Source organism: Pelodiscus sinensis, chromosome 19, assembly GCF_052426305.1.
Source record: "Pelodiscus sinensis isolate ZL-2025 chromosome 19, ASM5242630v1, whole genome shotgun sequence".
Taxonomy (NCBI): Eukaryota; Metazoa; Chordata; order Testudines; family Trionychidae; genus Pelodiscus; species Pelodiscus sinensis.
Window position 1 is genome coordinate 25031987 of NC_143070.1, and position 16773 is coordinate 25048759.

At 50.8% G+C, this 16773-nt stretch overlaps 2 protein-coding genes across 3 annotated transcripts; both read left to right on the forward strand.

The window, feature by feature from the left end:
- The first annotated feature begins 787 nt into the window (after window positions 1-787).
- LOC149522379 (uncharacterized) lies at window positions 788-3866 on the forward strand. Its single transcript, XM_089770504.1, has 5 exons — window positions 788-793; window positions 978-1073; window positions 1700-1722; window positions 2410-2525; window positions 3075-3866. Exons 1-5 carry the CDS (start codon window positions 788-790, stop codon window positions 3335-3337), a joined length of 504 nt encoding a protein of 167 aa, XP_089626630.1. The 3' UTR covers window positions 3338-3866.
- Window positions 3867-4869: 1003 nt separating this feature from the next.
- Window positions 4870-10888, forward strand: LOC149522380 (uncharacterized). Of its 2 annotated transcripts, none has more exons than XM_089771072.1 (2): window positions 4870-7843; window positions 8150-10888. In XM_089771072.1, exons 1-2 carry the CDS (start codon window positions 7678-7680, stop codon window positions 9568-9570), a joined length of 1587 nt encoding a protein of 528 aa, XP_089627198.1. In that variant the 5' UTR covers window positions 4870-7677; the 3' UTR covers window positions 9571-10888. The 2 variants fall into 2 exon arrangements, 1 of the variants encoding a protein (XP_089627198.1); XR_016347331.1 differs by having other exon boundaries at window positions 7731-7843; window positions 8088-8222.
- The last annotated feature ends 5885 nt before the right edge of the window (window positions 10889-16773 follow it).

Sequence of the window (16773 nt, forward strand, 5' to 3'; positions counted from 1 at the left end):
ATAGATCCGCAGTGACCTGCACAATACCCAGCACGGGGAAGTCCCTGCTCTGAGCAGGTCACAGTCCAGTTAGACAAACTGTGGAAAGGGAAGGTGGGGCAGCAAGTTGCTCATAGTCGCCAAACAGATCAGGGATAGAGTTTGGTCCTGAACCCTGGTCCAATTGATAGACTGCACTGCTCCCTGTCCCTCAGCATCACTGAACAGTGCTGAAGTGTGGCTGTTAGGAGAGAAAGATGCCTTGTAAAGTCCTGGGCTCAGCAGGGAGAAGAGGTTTCCCACTGGGATGCTGAACTTCAGGGCTGCTCCATGAGGGGTTAAACTCTGATGCAGCAGCTGGCACTAGATGAGGTTGCTGGGCTGGATGCTGTGTGGGGCCCCGAGCGCCTTCACTCCACCCATAGCAGGGTTTCAGGAAGCACAGGTCTATGCCAGGCAGAACTGGGATTCAACTGGATTGTAGCAAGAGTTCAAACTGATGAGCTAATGTTTATCTGTACCAGTTACTGGTTAAACTCCCCACTGCCCCTGAAGTGCCCACTTGCCTCTGGCAGCTAATGTCAGCCTGCAGCTGCCGGGAGTTCCCATTGGCCAGCAGTTCTTGTGGCCACCCCGGCAGACCTCGCAAGAGATCCCTGGCCCCAGGAGAGCCCCTTTCCGCTACCAACCCTGCCTGTCAGCCGGTTAAAAAATACTGTCACTGATAAAATTGTAATCGGTTACGTGATTAGTATTATTAACCACCTGCATCATTCTTTCTGAAGGTGCCACCACCGATCTGTCCCCCATGCTCGTAGGTGTCCTGCTGCATCCGCAGTCTCCTCCTGTGTATTTTTCTATGGACAAAACCATGTCCAGGGCTGATTCCCTACTGGACAAGGGCAGACCTCCACAAAACTGGGACTCTCCTAAAGGCAGACAAATAGGCTCCCAACATCTAATGTGGTTTGCCCTCGTGCTTATATCTGTTTCTTCAGGGAAAACTGGAGACTCATTTGAAGACTCTGAGGGAAGAGAGAGAAAAACTGCTGAGAAGGAAAACAACAGCAGAAGGGAAAAGCCAGGAGCATCTGGTAAGTGCTTGTGGCTATGGACCAGCAGGGACTGGCAGTGGGAGGGCTGTGTTAGGAGGCAGACTCCTGTGTGGCCTTGGTGAGGTTGGGCTTGTTTGCGTTTCTCCTGGATTATGAATCGCTGGCTGAGATCCATGTGTAAAAAGGCCTTGAGCATCCGTGTCAGTGCATGAGTGCAGCTGGAGAAATTAGATGAGGTAATTGGGAGGTTCCAGATTGACACTGTCAGGAACCTCTCTGTGCAGATTTCCCGTATCAGCGAGGGGATCGGGGAGCTGGAGGGGACACGTCAGAAGCCAGCAAGAGAATTCCTGCAGGTGAGACCGAGGGACAAACATCCCAGCTCCTCACACAGCGAAGAGGGGCTTCTGAATCACAAGTGCTCAGTCCCAGTTGTCAGATCTCAGTGCAACACCTTGTGCATTGCTGCCATGTGAATGACTCTTGTGCTTTGTAGAGTTACAGGCACAGATCTATTAGAGATGGCAAAGCCCCATTCGCTCAGGGGATCCATGTTCCTGGGGCAAGGGCAGGGCCTCTCTTCCTAGGTTTGCAAAATCCCTTCTCAGAGGTCCCCTGTGTGTGTCCAGTGGGGCTGAGATTCTTTTCTGTGTCTTTTTTTCTAGGATGGCAGAAGCGCCCTGAGTAGGTACGTGGCTCTCACTCCCCTCACACTGCACAGAGCAGGGAAAAGGCTTGGAGCGGATGTTAGCACCACATCTCCCCAGAGCTCTACAGCCAGATGTTAGACATGAATATCTCTGACGCATTTAATTCTGAGGGTCTCATCCTCGCACTTTAGACTCTGGAATTCCCCATTCAGGATCAAGTGTTTCTTAGAGCTGTCACCTCCTTGGGGATTGGTTGCTGCAGGACTGTGGGGTGGAACATGGGCCTGTCACTGCTGGGCACTGAGCACATTCAGCCCAGGTCAGCAGGGATCAAGAGTCTGTCCCACTTGAGGGCTGTTTGGAGACCTGTGTGGATGGAGCTGGGTTGAGGGGAGCTGGTGTTTCAATCTAATCCCTACTGGACAGATTCCTTCAGCCCTTCACATGGGAACCTCCTGTCCCTCAGCATCTAGAGGCCAAGGAGTGAGTTGGCCATGGAGACTCTATTCCCCTTTACTCCCCCAGCCAGTCTCCCCAGGACAGAAGTGAAGAACAGAAATGGGATCTTTGAGGGGAAGGTTGCATGGCCATGGGATGTGTTGTCCCTGTTCTCAGGCTGGGAGAATTGGAGGATTCTAACTCCAGGCCTGTTAGAGCTGAGACTTACTAGCCAGAACTTATCAGCTGTAAACGAAATACAATCACAGTGAATTGTTTCTGTCCAGGTGTGAGACGGGGCAATTTCAGCTGCCGGAAGAGATTTCCCCTGAACTGGAAGAACAAGTCAGAGGTTTCTCCCAGAAAACGATTGCTCTGTCGGAGACTCTGAGGGAGTTCAAAGGTACCTGGAAGGGATGGATGAGGGGAAAGCGGTTCAAGTATCTGAGACTATTGAACCTGGGCTCTGAAGCCAAACTTCCCCTGCCTCAGTTCCCACATGGAGAATGATGGCCCCGTCAGTCTGCTCTCCTTAGAGACACTGAGCGAACAGACCCACCTGCTTGCAGATAGAGCCAGGGGTTTGCAAACTCTGAACCTCCCATTCAGAGATCAAAATGGCTAAGTTACTGTGATGGCCACGTGTTCCGCCACCACAGCTCCAGTTAATGACAAGAGGCAGTAAGTGAATGAGAAACCAAATGGAAGGGGCTGAGGAGGGAAGAGTAAATCTCATTTTCAGCTTGTCTCTCCTGGGACAGGTGTGAGGCTGCAGGGATGTTGGCTCCATTGCTGGAAGGTGCCCAAGTGAGAGAGGAAATGAAAGTTTCAGACTCTTTCATACTAAATACCTGAGTGTGTCTGATAGAATTGAAACGCAGAGTTCAGAGTGGGACATTGTTATGAATAGGAGAGCCTGGAATCTCACCTCTCGTATCCCTTCCCCCACTAGACACTCTGCCCTCTGCACTGGAGAGAGCAAGAGGAAAATCCCTTGGAGCTTTCAGACAAGGTGAGTTTGCAGGTGGAGATTCTTTAAGTGATGTGAGAATTCCTGTGAAAACATCTTCATGGGATTGTCATTGGAGTTACCAACCAAACCCAGTGACCACGGTGCACACAGCCCTAAATCACCCAGTGATCAATGAGGAGCCCGAGATTTGCTGCATGGGGACCTGTGGACATTTGGAGAAACACTGGTCGATAGGTTTGTGATGCTAAAGGGGTGAAGCTAAAGCACAAAACGGTCGGCACCTTCAGGCTCAGATTTCACTGCTCAGTCAGTTTCAATATAAGGTTGGTTTCAAACAATAAATAGGCTGAAAGGCTCCTTCACCCAAACTCCCTCCTAGACCCCTCTATCTGTCCTGTATCCCAAACCGTTACCCCAAGCATCCTCCTCCTCCCAGTGCCCATCCCGGATCCTCCATTTCCTGCATTTATGTCACGGAAGAGTGCAGCTCTCAGCCACTTTCCATTTGGCCACCCCATGAAAATGAATTACCCACCCTGTCGAGTGGATACGGCTCAGTGAGAGCCAATAATTGAAAGGTGAAGCCAGACTATTTTAGACAAGAAAAGAGGCACAAATGTTTGATAGGGAAGCGGTTTAGCTGCTGAAACAAATGAACAAAGAGCTGGTGGATTCTCCCATCTCTTGATGTCTTCAAATCACTGGGGGCTTTCTAGAAAATACACTGTGGGAAAACAGAGCTTTGTGCCTGGGTAACTGGACTAAGTGTAATGGCTTGCCCCACTGAGGGGGTCAGACTGCATAACTGAGGATATCTTCTGAATCTTAAGATCTCATCCTGCAAACACTCAGCACAAGTGTTTAATAATAAGCACACGTATTTAATAATAACACCACCATTCAGATGCTTAACTTCACTGATTCTCTATTTTGGAAAGGGATTATAACGTCTCTGAGATGAGAGCAATGTTTATGCTGCAAATCTGTGAATGAAGACTAAGGCTTTCAAATACAACAGCCTGCATTTGGCTTATGTCCATGTTCAGGCAGATGAATATGTGGCTTGTTATCAGAAACACTGGGTGCTGAGAACCATATCCCATTGTTGCAGATGCAGTAATCTTTTAACTCAAGCCAGGTGCAGAGAGAAATGAATATGGTTTTGGGATCTAAATCCCGTGCGCTGTTAATGGAATATCTAGACTAAGATTCTACCACTGTGGACAAAAGTTTAACACGTGTGTCACGTCACTAGGGACAGAGTGTGGGGAGAATGGGGGTGTGGAAAGGATTAAAGCCCCTTCTGAAATGTCTCCAATTCACCTTCTCCCCCTGCCAGGCTGCAGAACACCCATGTCTGTCTCTAGCTCAGCCCCTGGCCTTCAGAGCCAGGGACAGGAAATGGCTGTGGCGGAGCTGGTTAGCTTCCAAGAGGTGGCTGTGTATTTCTCTGAGGAGGAATAGGCTTTGCTGGACCCAGGCCAGAGATCCCTCTACAGGGATGTGATGCAGGAGAATTATGAGGCTGTGAACTGGCTGAGTAAGGATTCCTGTCCCCTCGGGTATCGGAAGCTGGGTGGGCTCTGGAGTAGCTGGGTTGGGTTTGGTTCAATATCATTCATTGTCTTTGCCCCCAATATCATGAGTATCTGCCCCAATAATCCTGGCTCTTCTGTGAAAGACTGTCCCCTCCATACTGCCTCCCAGGGAAAGCAGGTTGAGGGACGTAAGAGTGGAGCTGCTCTTCCCACAGCTAACGTCTCAGTGCGCTTCCCCCCCTATCTTGCCCATCTTGTGCCTTGACTGGAGGTGTGAGTAGAAGGGCTCAGGCAGGAACAGCAGGTACTAGAGGTCTGGGTCTGGCTCTTGGTTTGTCTGATCTTTGTGCCTGCAGGTTCCCCTTGTGGCAGTGGGCTGAGCCAGTATAAGGTGGGTGCAGTTCCCTAAGTCCTTTCTGCCTGTAGCTAATCTCTGTGACATGCTGTTCTTGTCAGTGACAGGGGCTGGATGCTGGGGCTGAGGGAGGGTGGATGAGGCAGTTCACGCTCTGTGAGTATTTTGTCCGAAGTAGCTCTGTAGTAGAGAAACGTGAGCAGAGCTCTTCTTGCATTTCAGGCACAGGTTGGGTTTCCTTTCAAGAGTTCAGCTTTATTCTCTCTGGGGCTCACTTGCCGCTGTGTGCAGTGGAGATAAATCACATCATCTGTGTTGTGTTTTTAGAGTGAAATATTTTCGAGTAGGGACTTTTTCTTCCTGTGTGTATGTCTGGCTTCATGCTCAGGAAACCTGTGTTCAGTTCTCTGGCCGTCACAGTCTTCCTGTGTGACCTTAATCAAGTCCCTCAAACTCTCTCTCTGTGTCTAGGCTAGCAAAAACTTGCCAGCTGTCTACACTGGCCGTTTGAATTTGTGCAAGAACACTGACTATCTAATGTATGATTGTCAGCTTTCTTGCGCAGATACACTGATGCTCTCGCTCGGGAAAAAGCCCTCTTGCACAAATGCTTTTGCGCAAGAGGGCCAGTGTAGATAGGTAAAAACTGTTTTGCGCAAAAAAGCCCCGATGGCGAAAATGGCCACCAGAGCTGTCTTGTGCCAAACCGCGTCTATATTGACACATGCTTTTGCGCAAAAGCATCCGTGTCAATCTAGACGCTCTTTTCCAGAAATGCTTTTAACGGAAAAACTTTTCTGTTGGAAAGTATTTGCGGAAAATCATTCCAATCTAGACGCAGCCTCTGTGTGCAGTCACCTCTCTCTTTAATAGCTATTAAAGAGAGAGCTGTTTCTCAGAGCTGGGAAAGATACCTACATTAAAGAGTGATAATGCTTAGCTTCATATGTGCACCCCAATAGCACAGTTAGGTCCTGATTTACACCAGAGTTCCCCAGTGCTGCTGTGATTGATAATTTTTCTTCCCACAGTGACTGCAGTGCCATTAGAATTTCTGCTAATGCCACAGAGCGTTGTTATGGCTGTTCAGTGTGGCTCTTTCTGGAGCTCTGATGCCAGCAGCACTGTCAGAGCCTGCGGCTTATCCATGCAGCACAGCTCAGGGTTGCTGCTAAGAAAGATTCAGGCTCCATTTGGAGGCTAAGGCACTCGGCCAAGTTTATTGTGAAAAGGAGCAGGATGCTAGTGTCCCAGCTCCTTAGGCACAGGTATAGTGAGACTTGTCCCAACCCAATAACGGTACCAGTCAGTCAGCAGTGAGAATGCTGCCCCTCAGCCAGCATCAACATGCCCCTCCTGTGACTTCTCATACATTGACACAAACAAGATGCATGTTCCATGTGTTCTACCCCCTTAGCCTCCTGCCTGTTTATTTTGAACAAAACATCCGTATCCATTATCCCCTCATCCCGCTCTTGTGCATAAGGGTCAGTGTCTTTCTGAGCCATCTCTTAGGACTGTTTTTCCAGTTACTGTGGAGATGTGTGTTGATTGGCCTCTTCCTGCTCAGGAATGTTCTTTCCTGGTTAGTTGGTCCCCAGTGTTCCACCATTCTGCCAAAGCCCAGCCTGTTCTAGTTCAAAAAGAATGGACATACACAGCTGCAATAAACCTTTTGCGAAGTGTGCTGGGTGCCACGTCAATGGGAATGTTCTGATGTGATGACTATGATTATCTTATTTAACAGCAGTAGCACAGTGATCTCCATGGTCATGTCCCAGGTGGATCTTCTGAACAGAAAATGAAGTTCCAAGAAGGGGTGGGCCAAAGCTGAGGGAAACACACTCACAAGGTGTAAAGGTGATAGATTCAGTGCAACCCTGGAGGGGCACCAAATCAAAGGCCAGGCTGGCCACAAGAGCCAGACTGGGAAACCACACAAAGGCTGCTGCTGGCAGAGTAGAATGGAGGTTGCAGAGGGGGAGCTGAGCAACAGTCACAAGCACCAGGGAAGCAGCACGGCCCAGCTCCGCCCTGGCTTGCCCCAACAGAAGCCCAGCGCCACCCTGGGCAGCCATGGGAATGGCAACTGTTGTGGGCAGCTGGCAGGGCCCACCCATACACAGGCCGTTGGGATCAGGAGTGTGACACATAGGCAGGGCGTGAAGCAACCAGCCAAGGATTCACTTAGATGCTCAGGCAACTTCCTCTGCCTCCTCCTGGCCCAAGTAGAACATCTGAGCCAAAGATCAGGGCAAGCCCAGCCCACCAGCCAGGGGTTTTGTGGACAGAGCTTGGGGAGCTAGACATCTGCGGGGTCCTTCATCTCCAAGTTCTAGTGACCTGCCATGTGGCAGCTGCTGTCTGAGCCCTACCTGGGGACTTTGGTGTCACACCTTCATGCCCTCACTAGAGCTCCCCTTCTGAGCAGTGTGTTCCTGTCCAACTGTGGGATTCCGGGCGGATAGACCGGGCTGTGAGGGGGTCTGAGTTGTACCCTAGAGAGTGCAGCAGAGCGCTTAGCTGCCCTGGGGAATGAGCTGGGCCATTCCCAAGATGGGTGAGTGATGCATCTTTACTGCAGGTGAGTGTGTCCTGGGATCTTGTACCAGCCAGAGCCCAGTCTCTGCAAGGTGGGGAACGGAGCCTCTCTGGGTCGGTGACTCGGATCCTGGCTCTGAAAGCAGGAATGGCAAAGACCTTAATGAACAAGATCAGCACTTGGTTTTTTGTTCTTCAAACAGCATTTCCAGTCTCTGAAGCTGATGTGATCTCCTGGGTGGAGCAAGAGGAGCTGCGGATCCCAGATCCTCCGAGCTGTGAGGAAGGGGAGATCATCAGCAACACCCAGACAGGTGAGCAATCAGTTAAACTGACTCAGAAACCAATTTCTGTCTCCTTATAGCAGATGTAACTTGTGTGTTTTCATGAAGTCTGACTGACTGTTCAGCTTGTCTTCAACTCCAGTAAGAGTGTAGTGAGCGAGGAAAGGCTGGGTTCTCTTCTCTGTGGACAGGTTGTGAAGGAGGACAACGAACTCAGCTCATGATAATTTGACCATTATTTGAGCGTGTGTCCCCTTTTCTATTCCTCTTTTAGAGTTTCCTTGCAGTTCATCGTGGAGAATAACTCCTGTCTGGATCATTCCTCTATTCCAACAGGTGACGGGACACTGACTGAGAACCATGAAAAGAGTCTTCAGCAGGAAGAACTGGAGCAAGTGTCTCCATGTGGACTATTATTGAGACGATCTGAAGGACATGTTTTCCAGATACGTGAGCAAGGAGAGAGCTGTGAGAGTCAGCATAGCCCAGAAAAGCAGCAGGGAAATCATCTAGGAGAGGGACAGGGTACCTCCAGGAGCACACGGGAGAAAAGAAATACAGAAACCGTCCAACAGGAAATCCCCCATCAACAGTCACCCTGCACGTGTAGTGACTGTGAAACTCTTACTGAACATCAAAGGGTCCATACGGGAGAGAAGCCCTTCAAGTGCTCTGACTCTGGGAAAAGCTTCAGTGAGCACTCACACTTTACAAACCATCAGAAAATACATACAAGAGACACACCCCATAACTGCTCTGACTGTGGGAAAAACTTCAGTACAAACTCACACTTGGTTATCCATAGGATGGCTCACACAGGAGAGAAGCCTTTCAATTGCTCTGCGTGTGGGAAAAACTTCAGTCAGAAGTCAAACCTTGTTACCCATAGGAAGAGCCACACAGGAGAGAAACCCTTCACTTGCTCTGACTGCGGGAAAAACTTCAGTAGTAGCTCATACCTTGTTGCCCATAGGAGGAGCCACACAGGGGAGAAACCTTTCAATTGCTCTGACTGCGAGAAAAGCTTCAGTCAGATTTCAACCCTTGTTAGACATAGCAGGACCCACACAGGGGAAAAACCCTTCTACTGCTCTGACTGTGGGAAAAGCTTCAGTAGTAATGGAGAACTTATTAACCATTGCAGGATCCACACAGGAGAGAAACCTTTCAATTGCTCTGACTGCGGGAAAAGCTTCAGTCAGAAGTCAAACCTTGTTACCCATAGGAAGAGCCACACAGGAGAGAAACCTTTCCATTGCTCTGACTGTGGACAAAGCTTCAGTTTCAGCTCAGACCTTGTTAGACATAGGATTACCCACACAGGAGAGAAACCCTTCAGCTGCTCTGAGTGTGGGAAAAGCTTCAGAAGAAGCTCACACCTTCTTAACCATAGGAGGACCCACACAGGAGAGAAACCCTTCACTTGCTCTGACTGCGGGAAAAACTTCAGTAGTAGCTCAATTCTTGTTGCCCATAGGAGGACCCACACAGGAGAGAGACCTTTCAATTGCTCTGACTGCGGGAAAAGCTTCAAAAGAAACGCAGACCTTGTTATCCATAGCAGGATCCACACAGGAGAGAAACCTTACAGTTGCTCTGACTGCGGGAAAAGCTTCAGTCGCAGCTCAAGCCTTTTATACCATAAGAGAACCCACACAGGAAAGAAACTTTTCAATTGCTCTGACTGTGGGAAAAGCTTCAGTCAGTGCTCCTGCGTTACTAGCTATCAGAATACATACAAGAGTGTCGCCTTATAAAAGCTCTGATTGCAGAAAAGGCTTCAAACACAGGTCAGACTTTGTTAAAGATTAGACAGTCCACAGAGGGGAGAAAACCATTCAGTTATTCTGACTGTGGGGAAAGCTTCAGTCAGAGCTCAAATCTTCTTAGCCTTTGGAGGAGCCACAGAGGGGAGAAACATATAACCTGAGTTCCCTTTAAGCTGCCTGGCCAAGTGGCTGTGGTCTCAGAAGACCTCTCTGGAAGGGCCTCCTGGGGTACTGACCTGGCCACTGCCACTCACCTTTCTACTCTCTGGGGCTTCTCACCACCTGGTCCTGCTGGTTCAGCTCCTTAGTCTCCCCTGAGCTGAGATTCCTGCCCCCACCCCCGCCTCTGAGCAGTGCTACAGATGCTGAACCTCTTCAGGTCTGAGGAGAGAGCTGTTTAGGGCCCAGCTTCCTGGGATAGCACTCCCCAAATGGGATCAAACCCCAAAGAATGGGGTAAGCCCCATTTAGTAATGAAAGGGGAAAGTGCACACCGATTGCTCCCATAGGTAGTAATTGTTTACACTGGGCTTGATAGTAAGTAAAAGTGGTTTTATTAAGTACAAGCTCTGTGAGTTAAGTAGTGATAAGTGAGAACAGGCAGAGCAAAGCAGGTTACAGACTCAAAGGTAACAAACAATGTTTTGTTAGTGCTCCACTGAAACTTCAGTACAAACTTTTACAAACTCCCCCTAAAACCTCTTTCCCAGCTACCCCTCCAAACCAGGGCTCTCCCCCACCCTGGGGTCTTTGGCTCCTTCCTTCAGATGCAGCCTGGTCAAAAGACCAAGTCTTCCAGGTGGATGTTATTTCCAAATAATGGCTTGCGGTGTAGACATGCACTGTAATTCCGAAATAAGGCTGCTGTGTAGATGCACCCCAAGGGTCACTGACCAGTGGCCTGGGCTCCCCATACTCAGGAATCCCAGTGTGGTTTCTGTGGTCCTAAGTCCGGCGTCTGAGGGCTGCAGGAGAAAGACCTGGTGTGGACAGGGAAATCCCAATGAACCTCCCAGCAGAGTGTGACTGGTCCCATCTCAGAGCCCTGGTTCCATCTCTGGGTATAGTTCCTGCTGGGCTTTTCTGGACTACTCCAGATCATTTGTTCAGGTGAACTTGTGTTTTTGTTTTAGTACAATGACCTATAGAACTTTTTAACTAACACAGACATGTAATGAGGCAAGAAATAAAGCAGGTTTAGCCACTGCAGAAGAAAACGAGTAAGTTTATTTATTTCCTAGATTCTGAGGCTTAAAAGATTTCCTTATGTTTCACTCTTATAAATGTGAACGTGTTGAATAACCTACCCTGTGTTGTGGGTTTTGTCTGTCTGTGAAGGCCATCGGGTCATGCACTTTGATCTCTGGTTAGTTAGATGTGCAGACAGCACAACACAAACGAGAACGTAACAGAATAAAAGCGGCGAGGAGTCCTGTGGCACCTTATAGGCTAACTGAAGTGTTGGAGCATAAGGTGCCACAGGACTCCTCGCCGCTTTTGCAGATTCAGACTAACACGGCTACCCCTCTGATAATTTACCAGAATGTTCATTGTATTTTAACCATATGCTAGCCTTTGCCACAAGCTCTGTGTGCAGTTTAAGCAATGACAATGGTCAGTATATCTCAGTGGTGGGGCTGGAGCAAAGGAAGATGGGGGGGCGTGACAGTTGCCCTGACATGGTGACATCCCCCCCACCTCCCAGAGATGCCCCTGTCTGTAGGTTTCTAATCTCCCAACCAAAACTCTCCAGGCCAGGTACAGCTGAGCTGGGCTAGCTACAGCCTGGCCACTGGGCTGCTATCTCAGTGCAGACATACCCAGAAAGATTCCTTTTGAGTTGGTGTCTCAGGGAGTCTCTCCACTTTCCTGCCCCCCATATGTGAGTGCTGCTCTCTGGGGGTGCCTGGGAGAGTTGGGCTGGTTGCAGGGTTCTTGCACCTTGGGCAGCGGGCGCGTGCTGCATGCACATCTCTGCCCCAGGGTGGCAACCTATGGGGGCACCTGATGCGGCATCCCTTACCCCTGCAATCAGGTGCTTTCATAGGTTGGCACCCCTGCTAGCCCATGCGTTAATCCGGCCCTGGCTGGGGTGCAAAGTGCCAGGCTGAGGGGGGTGGAGATGGGGACAAGAGTTTGTCTTTGTTTCTCCTTTGCAAATAAAGCAGATGGTTAGTTTCTCCCACTCCTGAGCTATGTCTACACTCATGGCTTCTTGCACAAGAACATCTTGTGCAAGGGTTCTTGTGCAAGAAAACATCCACACTGCCATCTGCGAGCTGTGCTTTTGTGCAAGAGCGCCCATGGCAGTGTAGGTGCTCTCTTGCGCAAGAAAGCTCTGATGGTCATTTTAGTCATAGGGCTTTCGTGCACAAGAAATCCCTGCCGAGCATCCACACTGCCCTCTTGAGTAGGGGCTCCTGCGCAAGAGGGCTTACACCTGTTAAAAAAGAGCGTCGCTCTTGCATAAGAAGCCCTCTCTTACCACGTGGTACTGTAAATTTCCTTGAGCAAGAGCAGGCAGGCAGTGTGGACACTGCTGATTCTTGCCCAAGAATGGCTGTACTTGTGCAAGAAGCCACGAGTGTAGACATAGCCCTGGTGTCCTTTGTTCTGCAGTAACTGGCTCCCACCATCCCATGGCTGCTACCGGAGATCCCCAACTGGGAACCCCTCTTCTGGAGGCTGGGGCTTGTGCTGTTCTATGCAGGAAATCCAGGGCCGGATTAAGGCATGGGCTAGCTGGGCAGCTGCCTGGGGCGCCTGATATAAGGGGTGCTGTGCAACCCTTACAGCTGATAACTGCCTTCAGGTGCCACGCGCCCGTATTGCAAGCTGCAGCAGCTCCCACCAGTCACCCTACAGCGGCCGCCCAAGACAGGGGCTGTGTTAATCCCCGCAGCACTGGCCAGCAGCACCCTTCCCCCCACGGCTACGAGGCCCTTGCACGGTCAGGCTCGGTCTGCTCTCTGTGGCACCAGGCTGAGCACCAGCAGCGGTGGCCAGGCAAGGCACATGCCTCCTGCCACCGCCAGCTCCGTGCGCCCTCTCCCACATTCCGGGCAAGGGCTGGGCCATGCTTGCGCCCTTCCCCAACGCAGGGTGCAATTAACCTGACTACCCAGGGTGCTGGAATGGCTCTGTCTGGCCCTGAGGAAACCCCCTCCGAGGGGGAAGCAGGGATGTTGCTGTGGTGTCCCTGAGAACAGTCAACCCACTCTTCTGTTGACCCAGCGGGCAGCAGCCTCTGGCTCATTTCACCTTCCTCACCTGGGCGGGGACATGGCTGGGAGTGAGGGTGTCCTGTTTCTCAGGGGGTTCTGACCAGTGGGCTGGGACCGGGCTTGGCAGAAATCTTTCCCAGAGACACACAGGCTGGAAAGATGTTTGTGGGGAAGCATTTTGTAAATGTCGATGGATGTAAACGGTTCCTGCAAGTGAGGGGTTTGAAGCTTTCATTGAAAAATTTCCTCTGCCTTTTGTTTCTGCTCTGTGGTGTTATCCTATTTGTCTGCCATGCAAAAGGTCTGTGTCAAACCCAGGTGGAAAGAGCCCCCCTCTTTCTCCATTCAATTCCTTCTCTGCACCCTCAGGCCCACTCCAGTCTCTCACGCAGCCCCAGCTGCTTTGCCTTCTGCCCCGGTGTGTACCCTTCCCTGGCGCTATAATACCATGGGAAGGGATCCTTTGCCAGCTTCTTAACTAGTAGCTCATTTAGGGCATGTTTACACAGCAGGGCAAAAGTCAAACTAAGATACACAAATTCACCTACTTACTTGTGTAGCTGAAGTCAAAATAGCTTAACTTGGCTTTGGGTGCTATTGACAGGAAGAGACCTTTCCCTTTGACTTCCCTTACTCTTCATGATATGGGGGTTACTGGAGTCAGAGTAGGAAGCCTGCCAATTTGTACTTAATTAGAAATAACAGCTTGCTGTGTAGACAGGCACTTTATTTCCAAATAGCACTCCAGTGCAGACATGCTCTTATTGTCCCATCACAGAGCTGATGCCAAAGGACAGGAAGCTTCAGAGTGCTGAAGGGGAGCAATCAGATACTGAGAGGGGTTCCCCCCCCTTCTTGGGGGAAATTTGTTTCTTCTCTCCTATGAGGCTGGACATGTCAGTTAGTGTCCTTCCTCCTGGGTTCTATTAGAGAAATCAGAGACTTTTCCTACCTGAGAAAGCTAAGACTGAATTGCTTTGCAGAGAATGTAACTGAAGGGAGGGCATTGTCTAGCATGGGGCTTGAACCTATGACTCTGAAATTAAGAGTCACATACTCTACCAACTGAGCTAGCCACTCTGTGTGCAGAGCCCCTCCTGCAATACCCTGTCACAGGACAGAGGATCAGCGTGTTCTCAAATGCTTGATTCAAGGCTCTGTCCTGTCCCCAGTGGGGCGCTCTGGTCTGTGTGGGGAGGCCTGGGCACACTGGCCTTTTACCACAAGAATGGCCCCATTTCAGTCTCTCAGGTAACAGGAGAAGAGTCGGTAGCAGAAAGGGAAGGTCCCCTGTCTCACGCCATGTCTCACGTTCTGCAGCAACCCTTTCTGCCCTTGCAGGCACTGCCCCTTCTCCCACTGGCCTGGGCCTGGCATCCCTCTCCTACCAGCACCAAAGAAAGCCCCTTGGCGTGAGCCTGGGAAAGCTAGAGGCCTCAGGCCTGTCACCCCCAAGACACTTGTGCCTTGGCCTCCTCTGCCCATGGCGGCCGGCTCTCCCGGCTGCCCCCTGTGCGCTGCTGGCCAAAGGAGGCAGCAAGGCAGGAGTGGGGAGAAGAAGGAAGTCCCACTGAGGCCGACAGCTCGGGCTTAAGCCTCCAGCCCCAGCACAAAACCTTCAGCCTGGCCTCTGTTGCTCCCTCCTCAGAGGGGAGGAGGAAGCCCTGTTGCCTCAGGCCGGGGGAGGTGACAGGAGGCCTCCTCTCACAGCCTTACGCTTTGCTTCCATGCTGGCTAGGGTTGCCAGGTGTCCAGTTCTGAACCGGACTGTCCAGTATTTGAGCTTTCTGTTCAGGAAACAAACTGAGAAAGTGTAAATGAGGAAATAGAAATGTCGGGTATTTTCTAAATAAGCTGGAATGTAGATTGTGAGGTGGTGTCAAGTGAGTCCAGTATTTCTGTGGAACCATCTGGCAACCCTAATGCCGGCAATCGCAGGGGCCAGAGAGCTCCCTGGCTGGTCGCAGCCTCAGCCACTTCCTGCTTCATGGCCCAGGCCCAGGCAGTCCAGGTGGGTCTCTGTGGGGCCCCGAGACATTTGTTTTGCTGTTGTCCAGGCTCAGGGGGCCCAGATTCTGCAACACTCACAGGCCCCACAGAAGGGGGCTGGTTTGATGCTTCAGCCCACAGCCCGGAAATAAGCCCCCAAACTTCCCCTATGTTCTGAGAGCCCCATTTGCTGTGTGAATTCTGTGGGGCAGGTTATGTCAGGCCTAGGCACAAGCAGGGTTCAGAACCAACCCACAAGTAAGTACCCGCTCAAGAGGATTGAGCAGTGTCCTTTGCCAGCAATGTTAGTCCAGCCATGTAAGTGTCCCACTCACGTGCCCAAACTTTCTCTGAACCCCACTCACAGTTGCTGCCCTTGCTCTGGGCAGATAAGATCTCAGGGGTGGTTTTCAGTCCCGGAGACTTCAACCCAAACCCTGAGACACGGGGGTTTCTAATCCAGATGATCAATGTTTGCTTCACTTTTCCCTCCCTCCAGCAACACTAAATCTCAAGGTAAACTCTATAGTCCCAGCGGCTGGGGGAGATGTGCATGTCAGAGCCTCTGCCCACTGAGCTGTAGCTTTCTGTGCCCAGGGCGCCAGACACTGCCAGGGCTGGAGGGAAATGGGGAATGGCTGCACTTTGGGAGTCAAAGGTGTTGTCTGGGACCATAGAATAGAACAGTTTCCCCAAACTTTCCAAGGAGGGCGCCATGGTTTAGCTGGCTAAGGCACCTGTCTCGTAAACAGGAGATCCTGGTTTCAACTCTCATGGGTGCCTTTCTGTGGCCTTTGTCCACATTTTCTTATGTCTTCCTGGGACACAGAAGAGGCCTCCCCTGTTCACCCAGGGAACTGCCAGTTCAGGAAAAGGCTGACTGGGGAGGAGCATTGGGAAGAAGAAAACCACAAGCCTGGAACGGGTACAGAGGCTGCTGTGGCTGTGACTGGCACTGGCAAGGCAGGGCTCTTGCTGCAATTGCTGGGACAGAAAAGCCAGGAACACATGCCCTTGTGATGCCCTGGGGTGGGTGGGAGTCAGCGCCCAGAGATCCTGCAAGTGCAAAGCTGCTACAGCCATGGAGGGTGACTCTTCTCCCCTCCCAAGGGATGGGCAATGGCAACATGTGGAGCAGCTGGGAGAAAAGATCCATGACTAAGCTGGTCAAGGCACCTGCCAAGTATGGGGGAGGCAGCCCCCAGTGGTGTCTGGCCAATGTGTCTGCTTTTCCTACCATCCCTCAATATGTAACTGGAGTTGACTTCCTTCAGTTGAGCTTGGCCATGTCCCCACAGCGGGAAGCCAAAGGGAGCAAAGAGCAGGAGTACTGGAAGCTGGTGGGGTGCCCTCTGGGTTTGATTTAGTGAGTCTTAGTTTGAGTGGCTGAATCAAGTTCCAGAAGATTGATCACAGCAATTCCTCTGCAGCTGGACGTGGGTCTTGTTCTTCTGTACAGAACAGCCAATGGGCATTCAGATCTCCCCCTTTCTCGACTAACAGGAATAGAAACCAGACACCCAGCAGGTTTGAATTGGTTTCAGTTGAGGGACCCATCTGCCTGGTTTATGTGCATTGGCACAAGAGCACACGAGGGGTTTGCTGACATTTTAACAATCCCTGTTCAATCAAAAGCTAAGACGTGACACACCTGGAGGTGCAAATGCTTCACTTAGGATAATCAACTTTTTAAGGAGGCACATGACATTGAACCAAGTACTGGCCCCCCAGCATTCACTGTGATGAAGCCATAATATGTGAAGTGCAAATTTTCATTGATCCCATCCTCTGGGGTGGAATTCCACCTCTCCCAGAGTTCACTGCAAGGCATGGGTTCCCAAACTGGGGGTCGTGAAGAAATTCCAGGGGGGGCATGAGGTGGCCCAGCCCTCCCCACATCAAGTTGGTGGTTTTTGTTTTTTTTTTTGCTCAACATGTTTGCTGCTATTTTGGAGGGGGACATGAGGGTTTTTTCAAA